The sequence below is a fragment of the Pogoniulus pusillus genome, chromosome 25 (assembly GCF_015220805.1).
Source record: "Pogoniulus pusillus isolate bPogPus1 chromosome 25, bPogPus1.pri, whole genome shotgun sequence".
Lineage (NCBI taxonomy): Eukaryota > Metazoa > Chordata > Aves > Piciformes > Lybiidae > Pogoniulus > Pogoniulus pusillus.
This window is the reverse complement of record NC_087288.1, coordinates 11,227,971-11,245,475: the sequence shown is the minus strand read 5'-3', so window position 1 is coordinate 11,245,475 and position 17,505 is coordinate 11,227,971. Positions and strand designations below refer to the sequence as shown.

Sequence of the window (17,505 nt, the reverse complement as noted above, 5' to 3'; positions counted from 1 at the left end):
ATTTTCCTTGAGCATGTTTCTGTTCAGGTGGGTGAGGAGCTGAAGGCAATGGCTTTGCTGTGCCTGCCTGGGGGTTGTGTAGCCCCTGATGAGTGTCACAGCAGTTAGTGTGTGCAAATCTGAGAGGGCCATGCTTTGATGTGGATGTTTTCCTCTGCAACCCCAGGTGAAATGCACAACTCAGGGAGAAAGAAACTCTGCCAGAGTAGCTATCATGTGTGGATTTTCTATAAGAGGACTATGCCTGCTTCTTCAGCAGGGGTTGTCAGTGAAGACAAACACTCAGCAGTGGTAGCACACCAAGTGCAGCACTAAACTTAGGAGCTACTGTGTGCTCAGCCATAGGACTAAGATAGCTGAAAGAGAAATGGTTCCCTGCAAGCAATGGCTCATAGTGAAGAGAAATACAGATTGATTTCCAGCCTCTCCAGCAATCCTTTTTTATGAGTTTCACAGGTAAGCAGAAGACATTTTAGAACTAATGATAACAGGAAAATGTATTGACCATTCTCAGCTGTGGTGTGAGGATGGGAAAGAGAGGGAAGATAATCCTTCTGCAGCCTCAGGTCACAATAAAGTATTAGTTTTGTTTTCCTTTAGGATGCTAACACTGCACATGCAGCCATAGTGAACCTGTCTGTTGGAAGTGTGGAGACAGAAATAGAAACGAAAACAGTTCAGCTGGAAGCTAAATTGAAAAAGCTTCCTTTAGGAAAGGTTCATGCACAGCAGGAACTCTGTGTGTGAGCTACTGCATGAAATTACAGCCCTGGCAACACGAGTTGTAAATAGCTCTGTAAAATGAAGGTGGGCATGTCTCATGTGTGAGCAGCAAATAAAGCAGCTGTAGGCTCACTGCTGTGACCTCAGTGGTAGGCTAGGTGTCAGGAGAAGCGTCTAAGGTCATGGCATATAATAATAGCCTAGGATACCTGTTCTGGTGCATTGAGTCTAGGGCATACTTTTGGTCCAGAAAATTGGTTATGGGGGAAACCTGGCTGTGTCTTGGGAAAGCATCTAAGAAAGACCTAAAAAAATGAAGAGTGAGAAGGTTAGTGCAGCCTGCAAACCCACCAAGGAGTCAGGCAGCAGGAAGGAGGAGCAAGAGTAGCAAAATGGAAGCACAATATTGACACAAGAGTGAATGGGATTGACTGCCCGGGAAGCTTAGCTGGAGCTTATAATGGTCTGTGACCCTGCAAGTTAGTCTGCTAAGCAGCTGCTGTATTTTCATCAGTGGAGTGTAGCTGTCTCCTGGAAAGAGCTGTGAGGGACCCCTGCCTGGGTCATCTCTGCCAGTGTCATAAAGTATCCTTGTATTGCTGCCAGTAGCCTTACAGCCTTAAAGACTTGTCCTGGAAACCTTGCTATGAAAAGGCCATTCTTCCTACAATGGAAGTTTCTCCACCACTGAGTGTAAGCAATCCATAGCCTCCAAGTGCTCCAGATGTGGTATTTTGCTCAATTGTCATGCTTTTTAACCCTTGTACCATGTCAGGGCTCATACTAAACTTGCAGTGGTTCTTGGTCTCTGTGGTCATTAGCATAAGGCAAGCAGGACTTCTTCAGAGACTGAGGACTCCTTTATAGGTCTCTTATTTTTAACATGGGATTTTTGGCAGAATTGAGTAGATCTGTGAATAAGTAACCAGGGCAGGCTGGGTGTTGATGATGCTGCGTGGTGCTTTAGCAAGAAATCATAGAATCAACCAGGTTGGAAGAGATCTCCAAGATCATCCATTCCAACCCAGCACCTAGCTCTATCAAATCAACCAGACCCTGGCTCTAAGTGCCTCATCCAGGCTTTTCTTCAACACCTCCAGGCATGGTGACTCCACCACCTCCCTGGGCAGCCCATTCCAATGCCAATCACTCTCTCTGCCAACAACTTCCTCCTAACATCCAGCCTAGACCTCCCCTGGCACAACTTGAGACTCTGTCTTCTGTTGCTGCTTGCCTGGGAGAAGAGACCAACCCCCACCTGGCTACAGCCTCCCTTCAGGTAGTTGGTCTTCTGTATTTTCTTTGGGATTTGCCTTTTACCAGTGGTCTTCTAATAACATTTCCAGTTGTTGTGGTTCTACCACCTGCTTTTGGAAAATGAAATGCAGTGATGGAAGTTCTGTGGGCCAGAAAAATTAATTACTTTTGTCAAGAAACCTCAGCTCTAGAGGGAGTGCTAATACACTTTAAATGTCACAGGTCATAACCAAAGTGTCATAAATAACAGGCACAAACTGGTGTTCATGCAAGTTAAGGCTTTAATAAAGTTGCAGGAATCAAGCAATGTACAGGCCTGGGTGCGAGGAGAGACTCTTATCTACCCCAACGCACACCCTTTGCCTTCAGCTTTCTCTTTTTATACCCTATTCTATTACATATTTACTAAGTTCTAAGAAAAGGTTGGGTTTTCTTTATCAGTTCTTAGGAATGTGAGATGTCTCTTCCACACAGGCCTCCTTTTATCCGGTGGTCTCTCTGGTAATGTTTGATGAAGTAAGGGGTCTTGCTTAAGTGTCTTCCTCATGAACTTCAAAGTCCTGGTTCTTCTATTTGCTCATACAGGAAAGGTGGCACCAGGAGGAATGCATTTCCATTTAAATATGCAAAAGACTATCTCTTCCACATGCCTCCCTCCTTCGCCAATCTAATTACTCTTATCTTTAAGCTTATTGAGATGGTGGTGCAAGCAGGAATGCGGTTCCATTCAAACCCCCCCTTCCTCCTTGTCTGTGACCTCTTGCCACGAATTGATCGGATCAAACATATGATTCTATATATTTATCACAAAAGTAACATTTGTATGTGGCTTCTTTAGCAAACTTTTATCAGTAATTGGCTGATGGATCTGTCAGCAGTGATTCACTTCAGCTGCCCAGCCACGTGTAAAGTTCCTCTTAAATCCCTTTAGATAGTGATGCACTTTAATTACTTGCACTCTGGCTGCTGCTGGGCAAGTTGGATACCACAGGCAGCACATTACAAGATGCTGGTACACAGGTGCCTAAGAGGTTTTACACTTCAGACCAAACTGGTCCTGCATGTAATAGAAGGTGGTGCAGCCTGGCACAAGGTTAAATTTTGCCTGTTAGATCCTGAGACTAGCTTAACTTGCTCCCACCCAGAGCTCTGACTCCCAGCATCAGGAATGAGGAGGGGTTTTTGTGTCTGTAAGTGTCTTTGATTCCCCTGACTGATGACACCATGCAGCTTTCACCCCATCTTTATCTGTGCTGGGTGCTTGGCCATGTGCCTGTTTTCTCCAAGGCCAGGAGTTTCCCAGGTCAGCGATGCTGCCACAGGGTTGGAGGACTTCTGCTGCTAGAGCCTGTGGGAGCTGCCTTGGACACTGTATCAAGTCATGTCTTGCTACTCTTCATCTTGGTCTCCTCCACAGAGACTCTAATATATGGGACAGACCTCTTAGACTTTATCTTTTCCTTTTCCTCTTCTGCTGGTTATCAGTAGCATCCCTGAAAACACCTTAAGCTTGGAGCTGCCAGTTCTTGCCCACCGGGCATGGGATGCCTGAGTCAAGCTGGCCCATCCACAGTATGCTCAACCACAGGTGACATGGGCAGCTGGGACTTGTCTTCAGGTGCTCTGGCAGGACCTGGGCTTGGCTTGACTGCACATGCTGGAAGTGGAAATCTAAAATAACCGAGCTGTCTTCATCCTTTCTTCCTAGTACGTGCAATTGATGTAGGAAATGCTCCACAAGCAGCTGCTGGTGAAGCTGCCGAATTCGGAGCACGCACACACACCAGCCCTCTGCATCCACATCTGCAGGGGGCTGGCCACAAGCTCACTAGAGGAGCTAGATCTCAGCGGTGCCCTAGTACCAGAGGCGATCTATTGTGATGCAGATTTACTCTCATCCCTCAAAGGAGTTCCAGCCTCAGAGTTCTTCACAGGCTTTTCAGTAGGATTAAAATATATGCTCTGACTAACAAGTGGCTGTGCACTGAGTTACTTTGCACAGCAGTGACAGGCAGCACTGCTTGGGGAAGGGAGAGGGCAGGCTATAAAGTGCAGACAGGAGAAGCTGTGACAGACTGTGCATAGCAATCTCCTTGCTTTTCACAGCTCCTTGAGGAAAACCGTGCCAGCATGCCAGAGGAAAACAAGCCTCCCCTTCTCAAGTGTGAGCTGCAGCTGGCTGGGGGGTTAGCAGTCCCAGAGAGTGTGCAAGACAAAGGGCTTCATCTTAATGCTGTGACTAATAACACCACTGCTGCAGGGTTTCATAGCTAAGCTGTTTTTCTTCTGACCCGTGGTAAACTGGTTATTCCAGATAAGCTGCTTTTAGCTCTCAGATGTGAAAGAGATACGCAAGCAAAGCTTAACTCACCTCGAATCAATGTGGAATTTGAGAGCCTCTTAGCATGACCTTCCCGTCCCCAGCAATGAGGATGGCAGAGAGGGCTTGCTTAGCCAAAGAGGGGGTTAAGGGGAGAACATATCCCTGTGTGTGTGAGAGCCACTTGCTTACTACAGCTTTGTGGTAGCCATGAAAGCCATATATTGTGATTCCCTATGCTTGCCAGTCACTGAGGCAGGTTTTCACAATCGCTTGTACACTGTTTTTGTCAGTAGCCATCATGTCTGCACAGCTTTAGGGACACCAACCTGGGTTCTTCTGGTCACAGCTCTCTTTTGACCTTTAGGGTCTATCAGCAGTAGTGTTGCCTCTGACATCCCAGAGCAGAAGTGAATCATAGAATCAAGAAGGTTGGAAGAGACTTCCAAGATCATCCAGTCCAACCTAGCACCCAGCCCTATCCTGTCAACCAGACCATGGCACTAAGTGCCCCAGCCAGGCTTTTCTTGAGCACCTCCAGGGTTGGCGACTCCACCACCTCCCCTGGCAGCCCATTCCAATGCTAATCACTCTCTTTGTCAAGAACTTCCTCCTAACATCCAGCCTAGACCTGTCTGGGCTGCACTCACACTGCAGGCTCATGTTGAGCTTTTCATCAGCCCAGACCCCCAGGTCCTTTTCCTCAGGGCTGCTCTCAGCCATTCCCCACCCAGCCTGGAGTTGTGCTTGGGATTGCACTCACCCAGGCGCAGGACCTTACACTTGGGAATGGAGCAGCAATTGTGTGAGCAGGCTTGTTCTTGCAATACATATTTCAAACCTTTGGGAAGACTGAAAATGAATGAAATGCATTTATTTGTCATATATTAACTACCCGAACAACAAGAAATAGTGTATTAGTCTTAAATTGTGCCAGCATGCTTCATACCTCTGACTCTGGACCAGGACAGCCAGAGTCTAAGAGAAGCATCATTATACTTGCATACTACTCTTGCTGACCATCCCAGAAGCTTTGCATGCTGAAGTGTCACCTTCATTCATCTACAAAAGTCTGCTTGCTCTTTAAACTTGTGCTATTAGGAAATGTATGTTCCATGCAGTGCACAAGAGGTATAGAAGTGCCCAGTCTGCATTGCACCCATCCTGCAGACCTCTAGTAGTGTTTCTTCACAGCAGGAGAGCATTTATATTTCATACACCAGACCGTAGCTTTCCAGGACACAGTTCTCAAGCCTGAAACAGTCAATTTCAGCTTTATTTATAGAAAGAGAAAAGGATACAAAGTTATGAAAGGTGTAAAAAAACACTAGGAAAAAAAACCAAAGCCCTAAACAGTTTTATTTCAGAAATAAGCATCTTTGGATGACCTTCGAGGTTATCTCCACACTGGAATAGGAAGTTTGGAATATAATCACTTAGTAGCCTCTTGTTTCATGTAGTAATTGTAACTGGTATGACTGAAGAAGAGACTTGCAACTAATGCTAATTCCACTGAATTACAAAGGTTGAGAATGTTCTTGCCCTTAGCTCAGTTCTGCTGCAAAATGAGGGCCAGATGCAGATCCTTTTAGGAAAATGAGAGGCTGAGAGAATGTGCTTTGTGACAGGATCCCTGCACTCATCCAAAGTCAATCAGGAGGGCCATGTCTCTCACCAGGCTGCATTGGAGGTAAATATTTTCAACAGTTCCTGGCATCTCAAACCATTTCCAGGGGAACGAGCAGCATTCTCAAGGGGGTGGAGAGGTGGAATTGGTTTTGTAAACAATAAAGAGCTGGAGTTTCTGCTTTGAAACAGCAAGAGACAGGCTTCATCTCCGGATGAGTAGAGAGCTGAAGCCTCTGCCCTTGTTTCTTCGTGAATAAATGAAGGGGGAAAAGAAGGCTGGCATAGTTCTGAGCAGCAGAGACATCAGAAACACAGACACTAAGATGAAGCGTAGCTCAAGGCTCAATTTCTTGTTGAAGGGATAAGCTCTACTAGATTTGGCTGGATCTGCAGAAGTGATGGACAGTAGGATGCTAAGTTCATGTCCCAGCAGGTCAGAGATGCTGCCAGATGACAAGGAAAAAGCTGACAGGTATTGTGCTTTGGGTGTAGCACTTGTTCCTGGACAAGGCCCCCTCCAGGACTAGTGGCCTTTTGTCAGGACTAAGGGGAATGCCTAACTTTAGAAAGACTAAAGGACCTCTGGCTGCTCCTCAATATTAGTTCAGAAGATACTCCTTGTGGCAGATAGGAGCAGGGTCTCCTCTCAGAAAAGAGCATGTGCTGAGGCACTTGCACGGGCAGGAGTTTCCTGGCTCTAGGAAACAGTCTTCTGGCAAAGATGCTGCTGTAACCAGTCTGGCTGTGGACAAAGGAGATGGGGCTTTGGCTTATTGGGGCTACACAGTTACAGCTAAGTTAGTGCCACTGGATTGAACCACTCTGCTTTTTTAAAAGGTCTTTAAATGTTGCTCTTAGGACATCTTTAATATTGCAGGCACTGATTGCCTGGACCCCGCAGAATGAGTCAGACTGAAGAGATTTGCCATTCAGACAGTCCTTTTGTAACAGAAAAATACCAAAGGCAGGCTGAACAGCTCCCTTGAAGATAGGTTTCACCCCATTATAAAGGTAATATTATATGCCACAGCACTAAGACACAGTCTCCAACTGCACCAGGGCAGGTTTAGGCTGCACGTTAGGAAGAAATTCTTCAGGGAAAGAGTGACTATCTATTGGAATGGGCTGCCCAGGGAGGTGGTGGAGTCACTGTCCCTGGAGGTGTTTAAAAGGAGGCTGAAAGAGGCACTTAGTGCCATGGGTTAGTGAATTAGAAGGGCTAGGTGGCAGGTTGGACTCCATGATCCTAGAGATCTTTTCCAACCTGGTTGATTCTGTGATTCTAACACAAGGCAGGGAGCATTTAAAAACACAAGGAGCTGCAGAGTCATTTCATTACAAAGAACTGCTCTTCTTTAATACCCACCTCCCTGCTCCTCTTTTTTCTAAAACAAATGAACAAAATCATTACAAGATTCAAAGAAAGTAAAATGTTGTTTTAAAGGCAAAATTTTACACGAATCATAGAATCTACCAGGCTGGAAGAGACCTCCAAGATCATCCAGTCTAACCTAGCACCCAGCCCTAGTCAATCAACCAGACCATGGCACTATATGCCCCAGCCAGGCTTTTCTTCAACACCTCCAGGGACAGCGACTCCACCACCTCCCTGGGCAGCCCATTCCAATGCCAATCACTCTCTGCCAACAACTTCCTCCTAACATCCAGCCTAGACCTCCCATGGCACAACTTGAGACTGTGTCCCCTTGTTCTGTTGCTGCTTGCCTGGGAGAAGAGACCAACCTCTCCTGGCTACACATTGGAGAGAAAAAGTAGACAGTGTGCAGTAGGTAGAAAAGTAGCTTAAGGCTGAAGTACTACAGTCAGTCAGAATAGCAAAAATGTTCTAACTTTTATCAGAAAGCAATCAAGAAGAACTGATGAGAATCATGCCCTTCATGGAGTAGTGTAAGTGCAGGGCACAGCCCTGTGTGTCTCTAGACTGAGGCTGTCAAAGATTAGGCTTTTTGAGTTCTTCAAGATAGGAGAAAATTTTTCCTTCAGTTATCTTAAAATAGGCAGTAAAATATTGGAGGAAATGAAAGAGGAAAAAAAAAAAAGGCCCCTGTCAACATATATAAAATACCTGTTCTGAAATGCAAGTTCCTGGCACAGAGTCACAGAGGGGCATTTTTAACAAAAATCACATAATTCAAAATGCTTCATAATTTGTCTCCACCCCTGGCTGCAGCCCATCAGTGCTTCTGGTTTGATTCCTGCATTTACAATGCAGAATTCATCAAATTAGGGGTTGCAGAACAAGGGCACACAGTCTCAAGGTGTGCCAGGGGAGATATACATTTGATGTTAGGAGCAAGTTGTTGCCAGAGAGAGTGATTGCCGCTGGATGGGCTGCCCAGGGAGGTGGTGGAGTTGCCATCCCTGGAGGTGTTCAAGCAAAGCCTGTCTGAGGCACTTAGTGCCATGGTCTGGTTGACTGGTCAGGGCTGGGTGCTAGGTTGGACTGGCTGAGCTTGGAGGTCTCTTCCAACCTGGCTGATTCTGTGTCTTTCTGATTCTATGAAATGAGCTTTTTGGTTTAACACATTTAACTCAGTCTGCTACATCCTCCTGCAGATAAGGTATTCTGAGTAAAAAAGCCCTCAGTGTGGCTCCTAGGCAGGTTGTCTTTGTTTTGCATCACTGGTAATTGACGGTGTAGGTCTGCTCCCATTCGATTCCAACCTGAGAATAGCAGTACAGGAACCCGAGAACAGTCAGGGTCACCCATGGCCAGCCTATAAACAGAAAGACACAGACAATCCCAGTCAGGATAATTAATGCCTCCTTCAAGTATAAGTACTCTTGGGCTGACCAAATGGCAACACTTCTAATTAATTTTATTATGTGATGGTTTGGGAGTTCCCCACCCCAGCACTCTTATGAAATCCCCCAGACTAGACTTAGCCAGCTGGGAATTAAGGACTGAAGCTTTATATTCACAGCTTAGCACAAGATACAAGCAGATACTTACAATATTTACAGCTGTAGACAGAAATAGCCAAGTTAAAGGTAATACAGAAACACAACAGCCCTCCCAGAAACCAGAGTCCCAGGAGGGGCTCCCAACCACCCTTCCACCTTCTTTCCACCCCTCTACCTCATCCCACAGTTTGCCTTACATGCAAGGTGAGTTTGGAGGATTGGCAAAGGGGGTTAGAAGCAGAATGAGTTGGGTTACACAGCAAAAGCCCAGGGAGAAAAGCACAGACACCAACCCAGGCAGATAGAGACTCTCACACACTCTCTTATCTATGTTTGTGTGCTTGTTTTTCTATGTCTCAGCAAACCTACGAGTGCAGCAGGCATCACCATTGTTTCCTTTTCACAGCCTGTAATCTGATTTTTCTCATTAAAATATTCCAATTTGCCTCAAACCAGCACAGATTAGCATTTCAGTCTCTTAAGTTAGTAGAGCCAGCCCATGAAATTTCAAAGGGGAGATTTGGATTGTTTAAGCAGCAGAGTTCCTGCCCTCCTGCAGCTTCAGTCTCTTCTGTTTTCAGGGAACTGAATAAGGTTTATCCCTGTCCTGCACCTCCAAATGATGCTTGTCACATTACAGAGGTTTGTTTCAGTCATCTCCTTCATAGTGTGGTTGCCTGCTGCACAGGTGCCCAAATGTCAGACACCTTGCCATGGCACTGCCTAGGCACAACTCAGGTTATGAACAATCAGAACAAATCCAGTTACCTGCAGAAAGGGTCTGGGGAAACCTCTGATTAAGGCTGTCTTGTTTACCTTGCAGCTGGGTGTAAAAAATGATGCATGCACTCTACAGCCCCCCAGAGCTAGTGGGGTCAGAACACCGTTGTGCTGGTGCAGAACAGACAGCCCTATTTGTCTTATCTGTTCCTGCTAGATCAGCTTTATCAGCTAGATAAAGGTTATGGAAGTTGTGGCATTTTTGTGTCCCTTCTTTGCACGGAGCTACAGTTTACCTTTGGTAATATCATGTCACTTTTGCACTTGATGGCACTGCAGAAAGTTGCGTGTCGATGAGGGCACTCTTGGAAAACAAGAAATCAATTCAATCTATGTTCAGGCTAAGGATGCTGGTCATACTTTTTCCTATTAATTAGGTAAGCTGCAAATAAATGCTGTGATTGGTAGTACTCAGGAGACAGGCCTCTCCTGTAGGTTTTCTAAAGCACCCACAACACAATCAATGATGACGCCACAACTATTTGCTTCATGTTAGGATTGCACATAAAAGCACAATCTTAATAGCAGTGTTATTTACAAAAGCTGGTAAATGCTGCATGGATGCAGGTATCCATACTTGATAAGCCTGCCTGCATGGATTCTCCATTTTGTCTTTGGAGCCAGAAAATCATTTAATGCTCCCTTTTGTGATAGCCCTGACTATAATTCCACCTTAAAGATTTTTACTTCTAAACATTGTATAAAGCACGTAAGTTTCATATCAGCTAGAATCATAGAATGGTTTAGTTTGGAAGGGACCTCAAGGGTCATCCAGTTCCAACCCCCTGCCATAGGCAGGGACACTTCCCACTAGAACAGGTTGCTCAAGGCCTTGAATTCTCTGATTCTATGATAGTCACCCTTTGTGTACTTGCACATAGCTATGAGGAGTTGTTAATGCAGCTCAGCATCCTGTTCTCCTTCTTTGCCACTGCAGTACATTGTTCAGTCATGTCAAGCCTTTTGTCCACCAAGACCCTGAGGTCCCTCTTCACGGTGCTGCTCTCAAGCCAAGTGGCTCCCAACCTTTGCTGTGTTCCCAGATGTATGACCCTGTATTTGGCCTCATTAAACATCATACTTGCTCAATTGACCAGCTTGTCAAGATCTTCCTGGAGGGTGGCTCTTCCTTCTGAGGTGTCAGCTTATCCTCCTATTTCATCAGCAAATATCAGAGTGCTCTTAATTCCAGTAGTTAAATCATTGCTGAAGATATTAAACAGTGTTGGGCCTAATATTGATCCCTGAGGGACCTCACTTAGTGACTGGTTACCAGTCTGAGAAAGAGCTACTTATTACCAGCCTCTGGGTACAGTCTGTACCATTCTTGTAAAGGAAGATGTGTCATCACCCAGAAGCAAGGCTAAAGAGCTACCTCTTCCAAGTGCTATGCAAAGAATTTGTTTTAATGTAATATATCTGACTTACAGTGCATAAGGACAGCATCATCCTTATGCGTAAGTATCCACTCAGGTATTCCCAGCATGACCTCCTGAAGTATGGTGTGAGCAATTCTGTGCAAAGATTTTAGGGCATTTTCCACTTGTAATTGTTTACTGAGAGTTTAAGGGGACACAGCCTCAAGCTACGTCAGGGGAAATTTAGGCTTGAGGTGAGGAGAAGGTTCTTCACTGAGAGAGTCATTGGACACTGGAATGGGCTGCCTGGGGAGGTGGTGGAGTCGCCGTCCCTGGAGCTGTTCAAGGCAAGGTGCCATGGTCTAGCTTTGAACTCTGTGGCAAAGGGTTGGACTTGATGATCTGTGAGGTCTCTTCCAACCTTGGTGATACTGTGAAAATCAGGGAGCCATCATCCCCTTTTACAGTTGCAAGAAGAAACAGGAAACTAAGATCTAATTCCCCAGAACAACAGGAACATCCCAAAGGCAGATCTGGAAAAGCTGCTGCTTGCTGGCAGGATCTTGAGGTAAGAATCTGTCTCTTATTGAGCAGAGAGATACCCATGTTATATGTAGAAAGACAGGCTGAGCAGAAGGGTGACTTAACTTTCTCTCTACTGAGCTTGAATTTCAAGAAGATTCCTGTATCAATATACCTGGGGTTCTTGGGTTTATGCCAGCCTTGTTGCATGTAGTGGAACTCCTCCTCCAGCCTTTTGGTGCTAGCAGGCTCTTGAGAATCAAGGCTCTGTATTCTCAAAGCAGAGGACTGAAACCAAGGATTCAGACTGCTATCATCAATCACCAGCAAGCAATCACTTGGGTAAAAAGCTCGAGTGCTGTAATTTCTTGCCACAACCTTAGTTTCACTGGAGTTACCTTGGAAGGGTCATGAATATAAGATGCTTAAATTCTTATAAATTAATTAATTTTAAAATGTGAAGAATTATTTAAAGATGAATTATTTACAGCACCTTTCTACCTGCCACACACTTTTTAATCAACTACTTTTTAATAGAATCAAGTAGGTTGGAAGAGACCTCCAAGATCATCCAGTCCAACCTAGCACCCAGCCCTAGCCAATCAACCAGACCATGGCACTAAGTGCCCCAGCCAGGCTTTGCTTCAACACCTCCAGGGATGGCAACTCCACCACCTCCCTGGGCAGCCCATTCCAATGCCAATCACTCTCTCTGCCAACAACTTCCTCCTAACATCCAGCCTAGATTTTACCAGGCACAAATTGAGACTGTGTCCCCTTCTGCTATTGCTGGAGAAGAGACCAACCCCACCTGGCTAAAGCCTCCCTCCAGGTAGTTGTAGACAGCAATGAAGTCTTCCCTGAGCCTTCTCTTCTCCAGGATAAATACCCTCAACTCCCTCAGCCTCTCCTCACAGGGCTGTGCTCCAGGCCCCTCACTAGCTTGGTTGTGCTTCTCTGGACATGTTCCAGTACCTCAGCATCTCTCTTGAATTCAGTGGTCCAGAACTGGACACAGTACCCAAGGTGTGGCCTGACCAGTGCTGAGTAGAGAGGCAGAATAACCTCCCTTGTCCTGTTGGCCACACTGTTCCTGAGCCAGGCTGGGATGCCATTGGCTCTGCTGCCCACCTGAGCACACTGCTGCCTCATGTTCAGCTACTATCTACCAGCACCCCCAGGTCCTTCTCTGGTTGCTCTCCAGCCACTCTGTCCCCAGCCTGTAGTGCTGCCTGGGGTTGTTGTGGTCAAAGTGTAACACTCTGCACTTGGCCTTGTTCAATCCCATCCGAACCACTGCAGCGATTCCATGGTGCTGCCCTGTGTCTGCACAGCATTAAGGAGTGAAAAAAGCAGAGGGTGTAACAAATGTAAAAACTATTTACAACCAGGTATGCTAGCAATAAACAAATGGTAACTTCTTCCCACATGGCTCCTGCACCTAAAGCACTCTGTGTAATGACAATGACATTCCCTGTCAGCGCTTACTGCCATAAGAGAAGGGCTGGAAGCACATGGGTAATTTACAGGAGCTCTGCATTTAGGGTAATTGCTGTATCAGTGTAACTACAGCACTACAAGTGAGGCCACTGAACCTGGTTCTCAACAGAAATCAAAGCATCTTGAGGGATAAGGTAACCAGGCGATCTTGCATTTGCTTACTGAGCTGTAGCAATTGATTCAGGACTAAGGCATTTTTGAAGCTGCTGATCTCAGGTTGTATGAGGTTATTCTCCTTGTGTCTTGTTTCCACAGCATTGCCAAAGGCAAAAGAAATGGCCTGACAGGGAGGTAAGGCAGGCAGCCCTGAAAGGACCCTGAAGGCAGTGGTAAGCCAACAGAAAATGCTGACAATGAACAAGATGGTGAGGGGCCTGGAGCACAGCCCTGTGAGGAGAGGCTGGGGGGGTGTGCAGCCTGGAGGAGAGGAGGCTCAGGGCAGACCTCATTGCTGTCTACAACTACCTGAAGGGAGGCTGTAGCCAGGTGGGGCTGATGTCTTCTGCCAAGCAACCAGCAACAGAAGGAGGGGACACACTCTCAAGCTGTCCCAGGTCTGGATTTTAGGAAGAAGTTGTTGGCAGAGAGAGTGATTGGCATTGGAATGGGCTGCCCAGGGAGGTGGCGGAGTCACTGTTCCTGGAGGTGTTGAAGCAAAGCCTGGATGGGGCACTTAGTGCCATGGTCTGGTTGATTATCTAGGGCTGGGTGCTAGGTTGGACTGGATGATCTTGGAGGTCTCTTCCAACCTGGTTGATTCTATGAAGTGACACTTAGTGATTCACAGCCATAATGGTGGTTCCCGTTGATGTAAAGCAGGAACGGATTAACTATGTCAGCTGTACAACCCCATACTAAGCAACACATCTGAGCCCTGAGGGCAGTGAGGGGTGGATTTGCTCAGCTCCCTCACCAGAAGGTGTCTGGGTCCTGCATAGATCTGTGGGACATAAAAATCAGCAGACTCTCATTGCTCTGACCAGACTTAGAAGGGGTCTTCACTTTGCCCCTCTGTTTAATGTCATAAGCTATACATGGTTTATACAGTATGCACAGTGTGCCTGATCACAACTTGACTTCCCAGTTCTACTTTGGCCCTGCCTCATCACCACTGCCTTACCCAGCCCTGGCTGGCCTCTTGGCTTATCTTGCTTGGCACCAGTGGGTAGTCTGTGCCCCTTGCTAGGGCATGTCAACGAGGGCAGGGTCCTGCCAGCCTTGTTGCCTCCCTGCTCCCCTTTCCTGCTAGACAGCATCCATGACAGAGACTAGGCTCCAGCCTCAATTACCATGGGATTTCTCCTCGTGCTAATTTCACATCTCATGGGACAGAAATACAATGAGAACTGGCTATGAAACAGTCATTTCCATTTGTAAATAGGACAGCACAAAGGAAGAAATTAGAACAAATTTCCATATGTACAGTCCCTCCTAAAGAACCATCCCTGGAAGCCTCTCCAGAGTGCTTGGTGCATGATGCCTTCTTTACGGGCTCAGCCATATCACCAGAATAATTAATCTAGGCATCATTATATCAGCTTAGAGGATGTGATACAACAGAGCTGGATCTGGTTTGTTCTATTTCAGTGACTGCAGCTCATGTGCAATAGTGTGGCCACACAGACTGGGGCTAATTAACAAATGCTGCATCTCAGGTGGGCCCTGACTGTGATCAAACTTCTTTCCTTACAGTCCCTCCATGTCAAAACAACATTTTCTTATATCCCTGTTTTAAAACTGAACCACCGAGGTGGAGAGGTAACCCACCCAAGGAAGAAAGCACAGTAGCTGCAGAGGGCTGGCCAGACATGTGTGAAGTTGGTGCAGAAGCAGGATGCAGCTCTGGGCTTGTAAAGCAGTGCGAAGCCCAAACCTGCAGGCACACAAGTGCCTTGGCACAGCATGGAGTGTATGCTGGAAAGGACAAGGCACGAGGAACATCTCTACAGATGATGGATCAAAGGTCCTGTTTCTCTGTAAGTGTTGTTGCTCATGTCACCAATATGGTCAATAAGTAACTCAGGGCTAGTTGGGCTATGCAGCTAATGTTTTTACCCTGACCTAAGAAATATGATAGATTTAAAAACCTGAAGTGAACAAAATACCTCATTGGCTCTGATCCACTTAGATGGGCATGTGTCGTGGAAGGCTAACAGGCCTAAAATGTGTCTTGGCTTTCCCCACTCTTGTTGAGGGGGGAGGGAAAGCCGGGAGGAAAACAAAGGCTTTGTCCATTATGTCCCTCCCCCAAGTTATAAACAGGTAGCCACAGGTGTTTATGCTCTTGTTTGTGTCTGGTTTCACCTAATACGGTCAGTTGGGCAAAGTGCCATTCTGACTGGCGGATCTCTGTGGCCAAAGGAGCCATTACACTCAGGCAAGTGGAGCTAAGTGGCAAGCAGTGTGCTCTGCCCTGCAAACTGCTCTCAGTGCTGCTCTGACAATGTACTCTGCTCTGCCTCATGCTTCAGACCAGCAAAGCTTTGATGTACAAGCTTTGACTACCTGGAAACTTACTGTGCTGCAAGTTTGCCAGGTGAAAGCATTAAGTGTCTCACAACGTAGCAAGAAGTGCCACCACCGTCGTGCTCTCTGCACATCTGCAAGATGCCCTACCTGCACCTCTGCAAACCTCCATGCCAAGTCTGGAATCCAGGAGGAACCAGGATCAGGTCAGTGATCATCTGTCTCTTTCCCAGCCCGGAACCTGTAGTTAGCCCTGGGAATCTGGAGATAATGCTTTGTGAATTCTATTGTGCCTTCTGCCTTAGCAGAAATAAGCCTTTCGGGTCTCCCTTGACCGCGGGTGGCATATTAGCTGCAAGATTCTCTTTCCAAAACAGTTTAATGTTTGTTATGTGATTGCTAGTTATTTCTTACATGCTCCAGGTTCCCTGTGTAATACTTTCCATGGCTGTGCAAGAACCTATTATTATTTTAAATGATGGTCAGTGGTGAGATTGCTAAACAGCAAAATTAATAAACGATAGTAATTTTGGAATAGATCCTGCTCCTACTGCTACAGCATGGTAAGATGGTGGAAGGCAAGCCAGCCATGGAAAACCAGCTACCAAGAAAGGTAGTTGTGATATTGTAGAGGATGCAGTAAAGATGTGAATAGGGTTAACTAGACTGGGAGTGGTTCACTTCAGTTAAGATTGCCAAAGGGCTGGCAACCCTTGGTATGCGGCTGAATGCATATTGCCAAATGAAGATGTCAAAGTGTCCGTCACTTAGGCTGATTAGCTGGAGGACATCCAAAAGATTGGCAAAAGTTTTGCAAATTGATTTCTGGAGGAGAGTAAGACAGGAAATAGGGCTCACCCTGCTGCAGTAGGCTTTGTTTTGAAGGTATTTATTACTCCTGATCTTGATAGGGACTAATGCAAATTTCTGTGGCAATAATTAGGATATCTAATAGAGAGAACAGAGAGTTCACCTGAGAGTCATAGAATCAAGCAGGTTGGAAGAGACTCTAAAATCATCCAGTCCAACCTATCAACCAGCTCCATCCAATCAACTAGATCATAGCACTAAGTGCCCCATCTGGTCTTTTCTTGAACACCTCCAGGGACTCCACCACCTCCCTGGGCAGCCCATTCCAATGCCAATCACTCTCTCTGCCAGGAACTTCCTCCTAACATCCAGCCTATATCTCCCCTGGCACAACTTCACACTGTGTCCCCTTGTTCTGTTGCTGGTTGCCTGGGAGAAGAGACCAACCCCACCTGGCTACGGCCTCCCTTCAGGTAGTTGTAGACAGCAATGAGGTCTGCCCTGAGCCTTCTCTTCTGCAGGCTGCACACCCCCAGCTCCCTCAGCCTCTCTTCACAGGGCTGTGTTCCAGGCCCCTCCCCAGCTTTGTTGCCCTCCTGTGGACACCTTCCAGCATATCAACATCTCTCTTGAATTGAGAAGCCCAGAACTGGACACAGCACTCAACCTGTGGCCTGAGCAGTGCTGAGTCCAGGGGCAGAATAACCTCCCTTGTCCTGCTGGCCACACTCTTCCTGATCCAGGCCAGAATGCCATTGGCTCTCCTGGCCCCCAGGCACACTGCTGCTTCATGTTCAGCTACTATCTACCAGCACCCTCAGGTCCCTGGCTGCCTGGCTGCTCTCCAGCCACTCTGGCTTCCCAAAGTGTAGAACCATGCACTTGACCTTGCTCGATCTCATCCCATTGGCCTCTTCCCACCCATCCAGCCTGTCCAGGTCCCTCTGCAGGGCTCTCCTACCCTCTAACAGATCCACACCTGCTCCTAGCTTGGTGTCATCTGCAAACTTACTAATGCTGGACTGAATCCTGTGGTCCAGATGATCAGTAAATATATTGAACAGGACTTCTTCCCTTTATTTTCATTTGGATCTTCTACATGAATTATTACTAAAAAGCAGTGCCTCACACTTCATATTCTGGGTGACACAGAAGAGCTTCTCAAAAATTGATGCATGGTCACTGAATGCAGCAGGTTCTTGCAGCAGAAAAAAG

At 46.5% G+C, this 17,505-nt stretch overlaps 1 protein-coding gene across 3 annotated transcripts in view; it reads right to left on the bottom strand.

The window, feature by feature from the left end:
• The window catches only part of HHAT (hedgehog acyltransferase), a 215,459-nt gene that overhangs the window by 48,975 nt on the left and 148,979 nt on the right, over positions 1-17,505 (bottom strand). Inside the window, exon 16 of one of the 3 annotated variants that reach the window (XM_064164433.1) lies at positions 7,572-8,667. The exons of 1 other annotated variant lie outside the window; for it this stretch is intronic. In XM_064164433.1, coding sequence (XP_064020503.1) covers positions 8,570-8,667 — 98 coding nt within the window. In that variant the 3' untranslated portion in view covers positions 7,572-8,569. Of the gene's footprint in view, positions 1-7,571; positions 8,668-17,505 lie in introns of those variants that run through there. One more of the 3 variants, XR_010307048.1, reaches the window with a different exon arrangement.